This window comes from Pogonomyrmex barbatus, unplaced genomic scaffold, assembly GCF_055798465.1.
Source record: "Pogonomyrmex barbatus isolate J1 unplaced genomic scaffold, ASM5579846v1 scaffold18, whole genome shotgun sequence".
NCBI lineage: Eukaryota > Metazoa > Arthropoda > Insecta > Hymenoptera > Formicidae > Pogonomyrmex > Pogonomyrmex barbatus.
The window spans coordinates 1,974,153-1,991,083 of NW_028297114.1; the positions used below are offsets into that span (position 1 = coordinate 1,974,153).

A 16,931-nucleotide genomic window follows, 5' to 3' on the forward strand; every position below is an offset into this window, starting at 1 on the left:
GTTAATTGTTTAAAATTGTATTTTTCTTATATTTGTTTGATTTATTTAATATCTCAAAACATTTTTTTTCTTTACTAAAAAATAAATATATTATTTACACATATATCATAATAATTAATGTTTTATAGTGTATTATGAGCTTATTACATTAAATTTAATTAGTTGTTTATAATATATATTAGAATTAGAATTCTTGCTTTTTAAATTAGATAACGTAAATTTTTATAAAATTTTTATAAAATATTATATAAAATCACATCATTTCTTTAAAATTTTTTGAAATGTATACGAGTTTACGGATTTTAATTAATTATCGATTCAACACCTGTTTATAAATTTTATCTCTAATCGTTTGAAAACTTATTCAAACCTTAATATCCTTTCCAATGTCATGAACATGAAAGAAAATTGATATTGCCAAGGGGTAATGAAATTATCTGAATCTACCGCAACGATTTATTTAATTGTTGTAACATTTCCGCACACCGAGATTCTTCTTCGTCCTTTTCGATTTCGAGAAATCATTATTAAATTATTAAATTATTTCCCTGCGGCGTGTGTTCCGTGAGGAGATACATAATCCACTGTATTCGCACGCGAGTTTCCGAGTTTCCCTTCGTCTCGTGTAATCAATGATATACAGCGAGAAGAAGAGGAGCATGTGCGAAGTTTAAGATGCAGGAAGCACTCGGAGATAGGGCGTGTAATATCGCGGGGCACCTACCTCTCGATTTATCTATCGGCAGGTTGAATCGCCGCATATCGCATGTATGTGGAAGTCGCCATAATAATTTTCGTTGCCGGATAGCCGAACAGATTTTGTTGTGATTGATTTACGGATCAGGACGCAGAGGAGTCGTTACGACGATTATGAAGCTGTGCCGACTGGTTCGTCGTCGCTCTATCGTCGTTACGGTTGCCGGCACGAGAAGTCGAGTCGTATGCGCAAATACAGTCTTGATCCTCTCGGAAACTAAGGACAGTTATCTGCAATTCCGCCGATGAGCGTTTCCATTATTCATGCTCTATGAATAATCGCGCGAACGGATAACGCCTGACAAGACGACGGGGAGCAACGCGAGATCGAAAGAATGATGGGGCGGAATTTGCAACCCGGTGCCCGGTGCCGGTCAGAATCCGTGGAGTGCTCTCCATGGATAAATATTAAAAATATTAATGAATATTAAAAATATATTAATAAATTGCGATCGAAATCTCTCTCATCTCTGTGCTCGAATGAGATCTCAGAGTTATCAAATTTAACTTGGGAAATTATTTCATTTCCTAATTATTAATTAAATGTCATTAACCCACGTAATTTTATATTGTAATAAATCATGCGAATCAAAATTGTATTGTTTCTCCTGTATTAATAATTTAATATAATACTCTATTATTCCATTTATACAAATAATGTATCTGTAACATATTAATTTGTAAAGATATATATATATATTGAAAATTACATATATTAATTGTTTTGATAATCATGGACTGAAATAGAATTTTGTATTATTTTAACATTATTGCATTTAATGTAAAATAATATTTTGCATAAAACAAAGCCTCAAAATTACTTTAAAATTATTTTGGAATAAAAAAAAGAAAGAATGTGAAAAGGTTTATTATAAAAATGTATCAGCTGAAAAACTTTTATTAATAACCACATTTAAATAGAAACATTATTATTATTATTATTATTATTTGTAAAGGTAACAAAAAAAACCTTTTAAATTATTTGATGCATAAAATATTAATTTGTAAATTCATAATTTTATCGCTTCATTGAAATTACAATTGAAAAGCTATTTTATTAAATACTGTAGATATTATGTATTATAAATTAAATAATTTCAAGAATTTTTTTATTATGGTGCAATCACTGCTGTGTTATCCATTATCCACGATAAACTTCAATGCATACCGCGATAGTTTCACTTTAATGCCTTCCATCTGTATTCTGTCGTCACGGGGTGCTCGCCTTACTACATAATACTATTCGATCGATGACTACACAAGGACGTAAATGATAGCTCAGATGTAGGTATATAGCTATGTATGTCATTGAGAAGGTACATAAATATATTCAGTATATAATTTTTGTCTTGTTCATCGGGAAAGAAGTCACTCGACAAAAATGGCGGCTCTCGATAGAAATGTACAATTCTGAAGAATACGCGAGATATTTAGTACTTTTACACGCGTCGGGTCTACAATTGCAGATTTTTAGGAGATAATAACACGTCATTTCATTTAAACGTGGGCTGTTTCATTTCATCCGCTGTGTAGAAATTGCGTCAAGCTAGCGCGACTTGTGGTAAGCGGTAAAGATATCAAACGGAAAGTAGATATCAAGGTATCATTACCTGCACAGGAATATTAAGGTATCATTACGTGCGCTCCCGTACCACTCCGTTTTAAGAATCCATTTATTGTCCGTCGCTTTTTTTGCGCAGCAAGATCGCTGCGGCGCAAATGTCGTTTCCGTTTCTCACGAAATATCGTAATGTTCCGCATTCACTTTGGCGAACATTGCAACTTACTAATGTACTTCGTAAACTCGAAACGTAAATTTAAACTATAACTAACGGCGTACCGACGTACTGCAAACTTATCCAACATTAAACATTGCTTTATGTTCTATAACAATATTCTGATTGTGTCGAAGTTACGAATGCATCGAAAGTTACGAATCTCATCCGAAGACTCGAAGTTTCGCATATTGAGAGATTAGAAAAGAGAAGCGGTGCTCTAAAGAAGCAGAATTCCTCCCAAAAAATGGCAAGTTAATCGGTTAAATGGTAAGAAGAAGAAATAAAATGAAAACAAAAATGTCTCATATATCTCTGTCTTCGACCTTTCATGCGTTTATAAAGTACACGGCATATAAGAGTTTCGATCATGTTTTATTCAGTAGTGGCAATTAGCAAGATTCGTGTTACATTCCATTCGAGTGTAAAACGCGACGGCATTTTCCAATCCAATCCAATTTTCTCTTATTGTCAATTTGCGTGAATTTATGGTTATAAATCGTTTTCTGGATAAGTATAGAAACGTCGGTGGATGGGGGATAGGTAAATTGCCACGTGTAAGTTATTAACGTACAAGCGTCGCGGTTTGCCACTCGGTCTGCGAATCGATGGCGATAGTGGATAAATTGCTATTGACAATACATATCAGTGGCTTATAGATCGTCAGTGAATAGTAAATGGCAGTCCTGTTCATTAATAAATCCTACGCAAAAGTAGCGGTTGCATATATTCTTGGATAAGTGTATAACAATCAAGTGCAGATAATGCTTATAAATGTCAGAGTTTCCTGCCTTTTCTTTCCATCTTTGGATATCGGGAATGGACCTTTGCAAAACGCTGCTAAATCTGCTATTTTCCACGTATATTTTACATCGTGTTCGAATTTTAATTCCAAAGCGATTTAAAGCGAATAACCTAGGATATAAAAATACAAGCGAGGAATTTCTTTGTCATTAAAGCGAGAATTACTTTTTACATAACTACTTGATTAACAAAAACCGTTTGATTCCCAGAAATCTCTTATTTCAACGGCGCAAAACTGTTGTTCACAAGGACAACGTTACGAATAAAAATATCTCACGTCCGGGGAATTAAATTTTTAATAATGTCAAGAACTTCATGCATTGCGCATACTTTGTACGTAGAACTCGAAGGTATAATTCACCGATTCAAAGGAGAGGTCATTTTCTACAGTGGGAATTCTACACTATCGCTATCGACTTATTCGAAAGTCTCGCCGCGATGTCAGCGCGATGTTACGAGTCCTCCGGACCGGAGGATCCCCCTCATCCCGATGAATACATAACGGTCGTCGTAAATATCCGACCGCAAATAGATTATTCCGATTACGAGACGCGGAAAGACACCCTTCTCTCCCAATCGCTTCCAATTTCCATCCAAGATCCGCCTGTGCGAGGCGTCGCGTCGCGTCGCGTCGCGTCGCGTCACCGCGCGGTGAAAGGCGTCGCGACGCAGCATTCCCGCGCGCCCGTCTCTTCAATTATTCGCCACGAAGAACAAACAGCGCTCGTAAACTCTCGGCTTTTGTGAATCGCAAAAATACCGGTTAAGGTATAAGAGAAGACACGGGCGTGCGGCACCCACGGGTGCCGCGTTCGCGGATGTTTTACGACGCGTTTAAATCTGACGTTTATTTTATGACCTTCTCACCCCTCTCTCGAGATCTCTCTCGTCTCTCGCAATGTGTCCCGATACGCAAGGGGTTGATGCACGCGAGTAATACCGCTTTAATAGGCAAAACAGCGTGAAATAAATAATGTCCCGGCGTGCCGGCATGTCCTTTAACGATGACGATAAACGTAGTTTTTCTATTGACTATTGTCATATTTGACGTCGACGTGTTTTACGTTATTACAGGTCGAAGGCCACCGTCATCGAGTGAATGAATTATATTAATTGATAATAACACGTGTCTCTCCAAGTGATTCCCTTTAATACATTATGTCGTCTCTATTTTTTTCTAGTATTTGCGCATTTATGTATTATGTCCGGCAATCATTATTATAATTGTATCCTCGTAAATGTTTAAATAACCCAAAACATTTGATTACAAAATTTCCCTCGCAAAATATTAGATAGTATAATTATTTCCATATTATTATTTTTCGCCAATAAAAATAACGTTATTGTTATATAGTATTTTATTTTAACGTAGACTATGATTTCTGCTAAAGCAAGCTTCATTTTTCTAAAGTTATTTTTGTATAACGAGGAAGTATGTACAATAACATATTTCTATAAATAACACATAAAACAAGCGCGCGTTTAAATGCGACGACATAAAACAAAACTGGGATTTGTTTCTTGCATCACAATGAAAGTGTGACGCAGGTCGATTCATCCCGAGGGATAAAAAGACTGTTCTCATAACAACCAGCAAAAAAGCATAAAAAACTCGATTTGCTGGATGGAAAAAAATGTCGTGCCCCATGTAACGAATAATCCCTTTCTAACTGTACTCGTTGATATCGAATCCTCGTAAGTCCTCGGATTCGTTATGAGATCCATTCGTTTGTTTCGTTCCGCTCGTTAAAAGTCTCGTTATCCCGTTGCGATTTCAGCGAAACTATATTTGCATAGGTTTCGGCTCTTGCTTCGGTTGCTCGAAGATTTAATAGGGCGTTAAGAAGTGAAATATTGACCTGTCGGGTTCGCCGAGCAGTTGAATCGTCACACGAGTCCCTTTTTGGCATTCAAAGAATACGTAACAAATTGATTTTCGTAACAAGCTCCTTGTAGCAATCAATAATATCTTCGGTCCAGGTGATAATTCGTCTTTTGTTGGCTCTTAAGTACTTGCGTATCTTATAATTGTCATTCGGAATAATATTAGCACGTGGCTGTAATTGGCTACGATAATACGTCAAGATATATTCATTTCTAAATTAATATCGATCGTACATACAGAGCTCAGGCTTTGCTCCTTTCGACAGAATTTTTCCGCAAAAATGTCACTTTGATTTTGGAAATGTGTAGAGTTTTAAAATGGAATCCTAAAAACTTTCGGCAAAAAAAATGGTTTACTTTACATATTCACGCATTTAGTTTATACATTTAACGTGAATGTTTTGATATTAACAAAATTAAAATTAAATTAAATTTTGTGTAGTGCATAAAATTATATATACGGCAAACAACAGCGCTAACTGAATATAACGAATGCAATTTCAGTAATGTAGTTTATCAGTACACAATATGTAATTAGATCGCGTTACTTTGCATGATCAATCGCGCACAATATGCCTGTATTAATAAATTATTACTATTCGAAATCATTTCATCTGGCTGTTGGAGAGAATTCATTGCACCACCACATAACAGCAACTGATGAATGTTCCATAGTATATTTTGCATCCATAAATTACATGTTAAAATTATGGCGGCTATGATTAATGAAGTGTGTCAAATACACACATACACATGTACGCGGTACGTTCACAATGCATATATACATTTAAAACTTCGTAACGCAACTTCTAATATAATTATTACCGTTAACTTAGAGATTGATGCTGTGTTAAGATTTTTTTTTAAAAGATTTCCTCTCGATAAGCGATCGTAATTTTTTTAGAATCATATTTTAGCGAATATAATCCAAATTGATATATCCGTTACTAATATTCCATTCTCTTGTGTTCGCGAACGAGATCGATATTTAAAAAAGGATTTTTCAGAAAGCTTTTTTCTGAATGAAAAATTGAAAAATTTTCATTCACGTTTTTCCACGCAGAGAGTAATGAAGTGGTGCACCGATACGCAATTAAGAACCGGCCCGACGAGTGTCTCGATTAACATCACAGTGTTAAGTCTAGAAGCAGCTCTCGTGATTTCCACGCGGATAATTTACAACGTGGCGAACAATTTACAAGGACGAAAGCGGAGGGTCGTTATTAGGGCATAATTTGCGAGACAACTCGCAAGTTGTTGGCCGTGCGGCACGAGACAGGTACGATCGACGATGGATTTATCGTCGACTTATTGTTAGCGCTTGTTAAGCGGTCAATAGGAGCGATGAATTTGCAGATATAATCTCGTGGCGCGATAATTGTTTAACGAGCCGTTTCAATGTTGAACTTTCGTCTCGCGTTCTTGTGTCTCGAGTAGACCCCGAACACGTGTTTAATAACTGATAGATTCTGCCATAGATTTCTGTTAGCTGCGCACGTCTGATCAACAGACTTATTACACACGATGTAATTAGTTCTCTACGATTGGAAGTATAGGTCGCGCTTGTATCTTAACCAAGATATTAATGATTCAATGCGCGCAGCGTGCGGCAACTTCTATTCTGAGTTTCCAGAGTGACGACTCCGACGTCTAATGAGGAGATCTCAGAAATTTTAACTGGAAATTTATGGAGTTTCGAAATAAAAAGGGATTCAAGATTTTTCAATATACGAAAATATATTTTTAGAACTGTCTAATCTTAAAAAGAATCTTTCATCCTTCTTTTCTCATAAGTTATACAGAGTATCCATTACACGAGCACTTTCTGATAACAATCTAATTACACTAAAACGCTAAAATTGTTTTTACAACAATTTAATAATTTCTTTCTCATAGCACCAATCACTACGTTAATTGAATGCAATCTTTCTTTCTGTGAAATAAAATGTCAAGAAAAGAATTATAATCGGTAATTCCTTTGTGATTGAAGTATCTCAGTCATCAATCGTTTATTTACGTCTTCATTTTTTTCTTTTAATAGAAAATTGATTGGAATAATTACGCAATGTTGTGACGTATCATCACTACTGGAGAGACATGGAAAGCCTCTTAACTTGAGAATGTCGGGTAAACCGATTTAGGAATTGATATCGTTATCCGAATGACTCGAGTAGCGTTATCGAATCTTCGTAACGATCACATTTAATTATGGGTCGCGATGCCGAGATGCCATTCTCATGACATGTTCTTAATTAATACGAACTCTGTAGGTGACATATCTATGAAAGTCACGCGAGTTTGAATCGTTGAAGCATCGTTATTCTTTCGTGAGATATATTTTCCAATTTTTTTGAAATTACGAAATATATATCTACTTATACTTATTATACCTCCGTATAATAAAACATAAGATATCTTAATTAACACAAATGGTTTTAATAAAATACTAAAAATATTCTAAAGATAAAGAATATAATTTATAAATGAAATTAGATGAAGCATTTATGAAATTTTTTCCAAATTTACTAATTGATCAGGATGCTAACTGATCAATCGAATATAAAGAGAAGTTAGTAAATATGAAATTATCTATTGTTCGAGCTAATTTTGTAACAAATAATATTTTGAGATAAATTCTATTTGAACTATATTTTATTAGATAATATGAGTTAATAACAGACGCGCGAATTTCTTGAAAATTATTCCAGTGTTCCTCATGGGAAATCTTTAAACATTGTAACAGACATGTAACACCTGGCGACAGGTGCTAAGGGAGAATATTTGAACTGTTTCGCACTAAATGTCAAAGGAATTCTGTCTAATAATATCGCGAATATTATCGAGAGGATTTGTTATTGCTTACATTATTTTGTTAAAGAGAAAAAAATTTATTAATATAATTTTAACTCTCTAATTTTAAAACATTAATACATAAGTCCCTATTTCGATTCTTAAATATCATTACAAAATATGTGTTTTATAAATATTAAATTTACATCAATAATAGATGTATATATATATATATATATATATATATATATATATATATATATAAAATTTATATATAACAAGCAAATAAAATATTTATTTTACGCAAGCAATTACATTAAAATTAAATTAAAATATATTATAAAATAAAATAATAATTAAAAAATAAAATAATTGAAAATTTATAATCTCCTTAGATTATATATTAATTGTAAAAGTTTATTGCGCCATCAATTTTCCCATGAACTGAAATTATATAAACTATGTATGTATTTACGTCGTATCGTACGAATTGATGTAACGATGACAGTGGAGACAGAAAATTTATATTTGAATACTGTAATTACGAAAATCCAGTTTTCTTCAGGTATAATAATTATATCTACAATGTTTCCCTACTGCTTAACTTTTTTGGATTGCTAGAGCACATAATTCATAGTGGTCATTATATTTTTATCGTGACGTCTTGATTAATATCTAGCGGGATAACGGATATTAAGAGAATATTATATGCAATTTATATGTCAATCATGTTACCACACAAGCGTATGTCGCCTATGTTGCAATATTGCGCACTATACACTAACAATAATTTAAGGTTTCGATAACAGGAAAAATCACGTATATCGATCGATAGTCGTTGTAATTTTAATACATTTGAATATATTACCGCACATATCAGGCTTGCTTAATCTTTTTAAATTCATAAGTCATCTCACGACGTAACTCCATACCATATTGACGAGACAACTCTATGAGAGCAAAAGGGCCAAATGTGTTAGAGGCTGTTGCATCAAAACGATAATTTGCGATTTAATTAAAAGACGCCTGATAACGGTTCGCACCCCGTAAAATATAGTAAATAAAGTCACGTGCGCATGTAGTTAGACTACTTTTCTGTTTTTAATTGGAAAAATATTCTTATGTCAACTTTAAATAATATTTTGTATGCGCGTGCAGATTATTTTTTTCACCATGCGACATGTTTTATATTTTTTGGATCCTGTTTTTCCAATTTTGTTGCAATAAACTGGATTTAACGGATCTTACGACATAGTTAAATAACGCACACGCGTAAAATCTATGGCACTGAACAACTATTGATTTTTTAACTTCCGCTCTTTCAACAATTTCCGGCTCTTTCTCTCATTTTTCCTTCTTCTCTTCATCGCGGTTTCGTTCGTGACTTTCTTACGGGACATTACATCCTGTTCGACAAAATAGTTTCCACTTCTTTCGACTGTTGCCTATCATCGTCATCAAAATTAGATTTTTAGATAAATTTTCAAAGGTCGCTAGTTCCCGGAAAACTAAATATGTGTGAAAAATTTTTCTTTCTTATCTCTTTTTTATCGTAACTTATTTTGTAAAATGTGTTGTTAAAATAAAATTTGTTACAATCCAAAAAGAATTGATTTCATAACGATTTTTAATTTAAATTATTATCTTGTATATTAAAAATAATTGTATAACATATTAATGGCTATTATTAATAAAAAATTATCTTAACATTAATTAAAATAATTTAATATGAATTTTAATAATATAAATATTTAATAATATAAATTTTACCTAAATCTACTTGTTTTAAATTTGTTACTAGTATTATTTCTGGGAATTTTTTTAAGTATATTCACTTTGAACGATCTTTAATTTCCTTGTGATGTATCTTATCTTTGAGTCTGCTCTTATAGATATAGACTTTCGTTAATATTTTTTTTTTAGTTGGCTTTCCTCCAACGTTCTTCTTTCTCTCTGGTTTTATTTCTTCGAAAATATAGACTACCTCAGCATAAACCTCATTCGTGTCTCACGATCAAATCGATCGACTTTAACGGTTCTTGACATCTGTTAATGTTCTAACAGTACATAAATAAGTAGTTAAGATTCCAATTCAGTAATTAACTTTTTTATTAAATGTAAATATTGCGTACATGTAGAATTATCGATCGCCATTCTCTATTTTCTCAAACACTCGTTTTCCTATAAATTATAAATAAAGTAGTTGATGTACTTTTGTAAAAACAAATAATTTATTTCTCTAGACATTTATTCTTATTAATAGACACATAAAATTGAAATATATTTCTTCATCTTCGATATTATTATTGTTGTCAATCGCGGTTTTCTCTTCATCGACCACTCTACCTATTTCCAAACGATTCTTTTTCTATTTAGACAACATTGCACGTCCTTTTTACCTTTACTGTTATTTCCTTCGTTCTTCTTTCTTTTTATTAACTGCTGTGTAAATTCTTATTATTCTTGAAAATATGGTAATGCATCCAAATCGGCCATTGCCATTTCCATTTATTGGATAGTATACAATATCTTTTCATTATTATCTTCTTGACCTTCTTAACGATTCTCTTGTTGATGCTATCTTCAGATGAAATTTTTTACGTGATGATTTTATCATTTCTCTTTCAATTCTTCCTTTTAAAGCTTTATCTTTCTAATATACACCTTATTATCCAAGAAATATAATATTTATGAATTCTTTATAATTGTAACAAAGTTCATTTTCTTCTTTTCGAGATTATCAGCTTCTTCAATCTTTCTTATCTTCCTCATCGATATTTCCGGTGTCTCGAGTCTCCTTCATTAATTCATCAAGCATTTCTTGTTCCTCAGCTGTGAGAGTCGCTCTGTTCACGAAGTTTGCAATATTAGCTGCGTGTAGCATCAACAAGCGCTTTCTCTCCTCCTTCGCGCGTTCCGCCTCAGCTAATTCCAATCTCTGTTGCTCTTTGGCGATTTCCTCAATCTTGGCAATCTCCTCCTCGCGAATCCTGCGGCGGTGCTCAATCAAACTCTCCAGGTCCTTCCGATACTGCACTTTCATCCTTCTTTTCGCCTCCGCCGTACACCTTGCCATCTTCTCGTCTTCCATAATCTTCCTCATGACTTCCTCGGCCCATGCTTTATCCTCCTCCACGAAACGCAATCTGCACTGTTCCGTGAAGACTATCTGTTCCCGTAAACTAGCTGCCAGTTCTTGCTTCATCTTTTTCCTACGCATCGCCTCCTCCATCTCCCTGATTACGAGCTCGCATCTGATCTCCTCTGCTACAAGATCAATCAGTCGCTCTTCCTTCTCTCGTTTTCGAGCCTGAGCGTCCAGCATTATCCTCGTCGTTTCCAATAGGACACGCTCGCGCCTCTCTATCTGCTCCTGTCGGAGTCTGTTCACCTCCTTCGACCTCTCCTCTATCTCCCTCAAGTACTCTAGATCGTCCCGTCGTTTCTTCTCTTCCGCTTCACGCTCCTCCTGTCGTCGAGCCTCCCTCATTTCCTCGAGGATCAGTCTCTCTTGCCTTGTTCTCTCCACAAGCTCGCATTTCTTCTCCAACGCCCTTGAGCGCTCCTGCTCTTCCTGCACTCGATCCACTTCTTCTAAGAACTTCCTGTATTCGCGAGCTTCCTCCACGATGACTCTTTTCTCTTCCTCCTTCCGTGTCAACTGTTCGTCCAGCTGCCGCCTGTACTCCTTCGTCTTCTGTAGGATCTCCGATCGATACCGCAAATCTTCCTCCAACACTTCCTGTTGTCGCTTGTAGGTTAAGTCAGCACTCTCACGTTTTCGCATGAGTTCGATGTATTTGCGGGTTTGCCTCTCCTCGAGTTGAACCTGCAGCCCTTTCACCATATACGCACGTCGTAATTCAGCTGCCAATTCCGCAACCGCATCATAAGACTCGCGATTGCGGCAACTGCGACGAAACTTGGCGACATACAAAGCGCTCTCGTTGCTCGAGGTTGTCCCTTCCATGATCGTTAATTTCAGATTCTTGCCTTATGAAGGCGAAGATTGTACAGACAGATATCGTGGAATTAGACGTAAGCCGTTGATTAGGCGGAGTATGTTTTAACACGCTGGAAGCTGGTCATAATCTTCTGGTTCCTCTTGCCTGCAAGGGTTAGGCTAGTTCATTATAGCATTGTAGAATGGAAAGAATGAAAATTAACTTATATATACATATATACATATATGAAAAACATAATAATTAATTTATAAATATTAATATATATATATATATATATATATATATATATATGTATATTAATTTTATTAAATTAATTATTTAAGCTTTATATTATTTTATATATATAAATTTTATTACATATAAAAAAGTAATATGAAGCTTTGCATTTCAATATTTAATATTTAATATTATATAATTTAATATTGTCATAATTATTTACATTATTATTAATTAATCTTTTTTTATCACTGTTGTAGATACACCTCATTTCTAGAAATTAAATATGCGTAGAGTATCCCCATAGCGTACTGTTGGAAAGCTCATGCATTAAACATTGCACGAGCATTGTTTTAGTTGATTTCTGCTCGTTAAGCGAACCGCATCATACTGCGTTTTTTGTGTCTGTACATTTTTCTATTCATTCCCTACTTCTTGAAGGCTTATACGACGCGCTAATTAATTAACGCGTTTTGATTCGACATCGCGCGGCTCACGCGGGAAATACATTGCGGCGAGAAAGATGCAGTCGGCTTGTCAGCAACAAAAAATTCCTCGCGATGCGGCTTGCATCGTTGCTACGAGTCGCATTTGCATCTCGTATGACGCGAGACTTATGCTCGTGCACCGAGCCGCATTAACGTCCAGATTAACGGTAGGTAGCCTTCGTTGGCTACCTCTTCTTCTTCTTCTTCTTCTTCTTCTTCTCTCCTCCCTCCCTCTCCCTCCCTATTTTTTTCCTCGCGGAACTTGAGTGCGCTTTGGGAATGTTCTCACACTGTTGAATTGGGTTAATCCAAATTTAGCGCTGAACAGGAGAAATGGGCTACGATGTACTTTTTCCTCTAATGACTCTATTGTTGATAGTAATGAAAACGAAAACTATCGTTAGGTCTCGGCCTCGATACATAAAGAGGATCTTGAATTTACTCGAATATTTCTTCAGATGTTTTTATAGTAGATAGAGTAGACGCATGTCTGTTGTCATACAAATAAAGTGATTATTTCCAATAACTTATAGAAATGAAATACGGATTAAAGACGAGATAAAGTAAAATGAATGAGTAATCGCAAAGCGATTAGCCTTTCTATTTACGATCAAGAAGTAAGAAATCACGAAAGTGAAATGGATGTAATTTACTATCTATTATTAATAGATATTTCCGTGTTATTAATACTTAAATTTATCGGCGAATTTTTAATTGTCCGCCTACGTGTGTTTTATATATATTCGTTGTGTATTCATTGGTACATTTAATAACATGTTGAAGAGATCTTGATAGTAAATTGACATAAATGTGATTTATTTGTGTGATATTTGCTAGAAGATGGAAGTGTTTGCTTCTACAACAGGATGAAGCGCGCATTACATACGAGGATCAATCTGGAACGTGACGAAATGATTTACAAATCATCGTTCGAGTTTTCTAAAAAGATACCAAGATTGAATCAGCATTCTGTTTCTATGACTTTGACATATGCGTTCCACAATCGCGAGCCGTTTGTTCGGCTAAAGCAGCTGCCGGTTTGAGTATAGGACTGTAATTTACTGGAGTGCCCACACAGTTAATGTACATTCTATCAAAACATCAATGGTAGAATTTTGCAGTATAACGCTATTGACAGGTCAATAATTTTTTCAGATCATTTCTCAGCTCAACAATTATTGGTCTACGTTTAACAAATATAAATCCAAATTCTGAAAAATATATGAGTATTTGACATAAATCAATATAAAAATTTGCGTCTTACAAATATTACAAATAACTTTGTTAAAAGTATATTAAAAATTATATAATAAGAAATTTGCAAATGTTTTATCATGATATATTAATTTTTAAGAAGCTTTTTAAGTAACATTATAATATATTATAAGCTTTATAAGTAAAATTTTATTTTTTAGATAAAAAGGATTAAGCAAAATTATTTCTGAGATAACAAATTTTCAAAATTTTTGCGTATTAGTCACAAATGTAAAAAGTACATGATATTTAAAAAGTATAATGATTTTCGATATATAAGAGAATAAAAAGGACAATAACTCCAAAAGAATTGAGCTTAGGTAATGTTCTTGGATGATTCCAAGCCACTTTTTCGATCAAAGTGACGATTCCTGCTCAACGAACCATTTTATTTTATGTTTGAACAACGATATAATTGTTGCCGACCGTAAAACGTATATAAACTCTACTAATAGGCGCAATATCGTTTGCTTAGTGAATAGTTCGAGCATAGCACGGCGCTCTATGCATATGCAAGAGATTTTATGGAATAGACGTTTTACGAAACCTGAGTGTTAGCCTCATAAATCTAGTAATTTAGTTGTAAAAACATTTAAAAAATTAATAATATAGTTTGTATTTTAAAAAATTTCACGTTAATCATTATAAGAATTTAATTTCTAAAATTATTAAATAAGAAAGAGAAAGAAAGAGAAAATCCTGTGGCAAATTAAAACTTAGTAAGCATTTTCATAATTTTTCACTACAAATTTTAAATATCACTTCTTGTTTAATATATAATATTTTTGCTTATATGCAGTAGAAAATAAAAAAAAATTTATATTACATTTTGTCTTCTTAAAAAAAATTTAATGTAAACAAAAAACGTGTTTTCTACCAATGCAAATGATAAAAACATTTTGCAATAATATTTCCCTTCTTCTGATAAATTTATTCCAAGTAAGATAGAGTGCAAATGTTTTTTTCTAATTGTATATTTCATTAAACTAAATTATGTCTTTCTCAGTTTTTCGAAAAAATTTAGTATATTTAAGATTCTCAGTTTTTACCACTACCTATCATTATATATACATCGAAAGTAAAATCTCATCAATTAAGCGATGTTCGCGCCGCATTTTTTCAACGAACCGTGAGATCAACGGCGGATGACTTCGAATTCACGAGGACGCCTGCGCGGTGGAATTGCGATGAAAACAGGATAAACGTACCTTCCGCGCGCAAGTCCAGGTATACCAAATTCGTGGATGAATCGCAGCAGCCACGTGCACCAAAAACACTATATGCATAACAATAGAAGATACATCGAGAAACAAAGGAATCCGTCCGTTCTTTTTTTTTTTTTTTTTTTTTTTTTCACGCCGGATGTGCTTGGGACGGGCGCGAGTCGGGGGGCGACGAGTCCGCGCCGCCTCGGATCTCCTTCGTCGTTTCCGGTCCCGTCAGCTCGCCGGCACGGAGCACGAGACTTGGAGAACGCACTTGCTTAATACGAACACCACGGCGGATTGAGACCGACTAACCGGCTTTCCGCGTCGGAGCACACGCGAACCGTACACAGCTCCGCTCTTTGCCGCGGCCCCTTTAAACCCATCCCTCCAACGGGCCCCCGAGGGAACCGGCCGGATGGGTTCCTACGGCCCTGAGAATGGACGTCGGGGGCGTGTGATTATGCACGAGATGCCAGATACCGCGTGCGGGAAGAGAGCGAGGGTCGAAACATGTCGGGGTATTTGACTCGATTTCGTAACCGCAGCGACCTAAACCTGATGGTTGCCGAATAACCACGTAGTTAAATATGATCTCTAAATATATTTGGATGTATCTCTCTGAATACGCAATTTGACTGCGTCAGCGAGACGTGGCCTATAGAGTATATTTGGGAGAAAGCGACAATGAATGCCGTAAGTTTAATTTAAAAAGTCACTAGGTTTAACAATTGGATATTTAAGCGGAGATATTAGCTCGACGATAAGATAGGATAATTGGTTGCTTTTACATTAGGTGTTTGTCTGGGAAAATGTAAAAAAGTTGTAATGTAAAGATATTAAGATGTGTAATGTCTAAATATCTTTAAAATGTTTACGAGGTTTATCTGGTATTTTATTGAAATAACATCTTCTTTTTGTACACATTCATAATTTAATTTTTGAGGCAGCTATATTATCATTTATATAAAAATTGAGATTTTTCTAAAAAAAAAAGAAAACTATTACTTACGAAGTTTAATAAATGTCAAATCTTGTATTTAACAAAAGAGAGAGAGAGAGAGAGAGAGAGAGAGAGAGAGAGAGAGAGAGAGAGAGAGAGAGAGAGATGAAGAATTTTATAAATAAATAATTAATATTAAAAGTGTTACAATAACTGGAATATACTGCATTTACGAAGTTGCAGTCCTGTAAAAAGCAGCGTACAGGAATGCATGTTTCCTTATCTTAATTTACTCCGTTCACGAAGCGCGCCGAAAGGCAACGCGCAAGTGCCGGAACATAAACGCAAATTGGTTCCATTTTTATGAATTTTGATAGCGGTTGTCGGCCATCGCCTTTCGCACTTTTGCAAGAACCTGTTTCTGCCTCTCTCGCGGTTTGTACAGAAACACCGCGTAATTGTACGAGGATCCGAGATTCGCGCCAATCTCGACGAAAATTCTGACGGTACAAAGTACGAAGTGAGAGATACGGAGAATGTTCGTATTTAGAAGTAGTTTTAGTTAGCTGGAGGGACGGACTTGACTTAATAGCACTCATTATTAAAATGGGCTCAACGGTGGTGGCGGCGGCGGCGGCGGCGGATTATTCCTTAGAAAACCGGTCGCTTTAATAGAGCCGTAAAGAGACTTGATATGAGGAGAGTGACACTAATCACCGTAATATGCAAGCGTCCTTATTGTCCAGTCACGCCTCTCGAGTAACTCGTCCTTATGCGCACGAGCATGAAAAATTGCAGAATTTAATCTTGGAAAAGTTTATTAAAAAAAAAAAGGTCAAAACACAGCATAA

The 16,931-nt window shown here is 34.9% G+C and overlaps 2 protein-coding genes across 2 annotated transcripts in view; both read right to left on the bottom strand.

Annotated features, from left to right (window-relative positions):
• sprt (PDZ domain-containing protein sprite) overlaps positions 1-15,507 on the bottom strand; it is a 78,243-nt gene extending 62,736 nt beyond the window's left edge. Inside the window, exon 1 of the mRNA XM_011649521.2 lies at positions 15,141-15,507. The gene's annotated coding sequence lies outside the window, so the exon portion shown is untranslated. The remainder of the gene's footprint in view (positions 1-15,140) is intronic.
• Positions 10,101-12,131, bottom strand: LOC105434007 (uncharacterized). The gene has a single exon (XM_011649557.2). The coding sequence runs from the start codon at positions 11,977-11,979 to the stop codon at positions 10,759-10,761; it is 1,221 nt and encodes a 406-aa protein (XP_011647859.2). The 5' UTR covers positions 11,980-12,131; the 3' UTR covers positions 10,101-10,758.
• Positions 15,508-16,931: the final 1,424 nt, after the last annotated feature.

Coding starts and splice junctions, on each gene's coding strand:
- LOC105434007 (XM_011649557.2), bottom strand. CDS start 11,979: ATGGAAGGGACAACCTCGAGCAACGAGAGCGCTTTGTATGTCGCCAAG.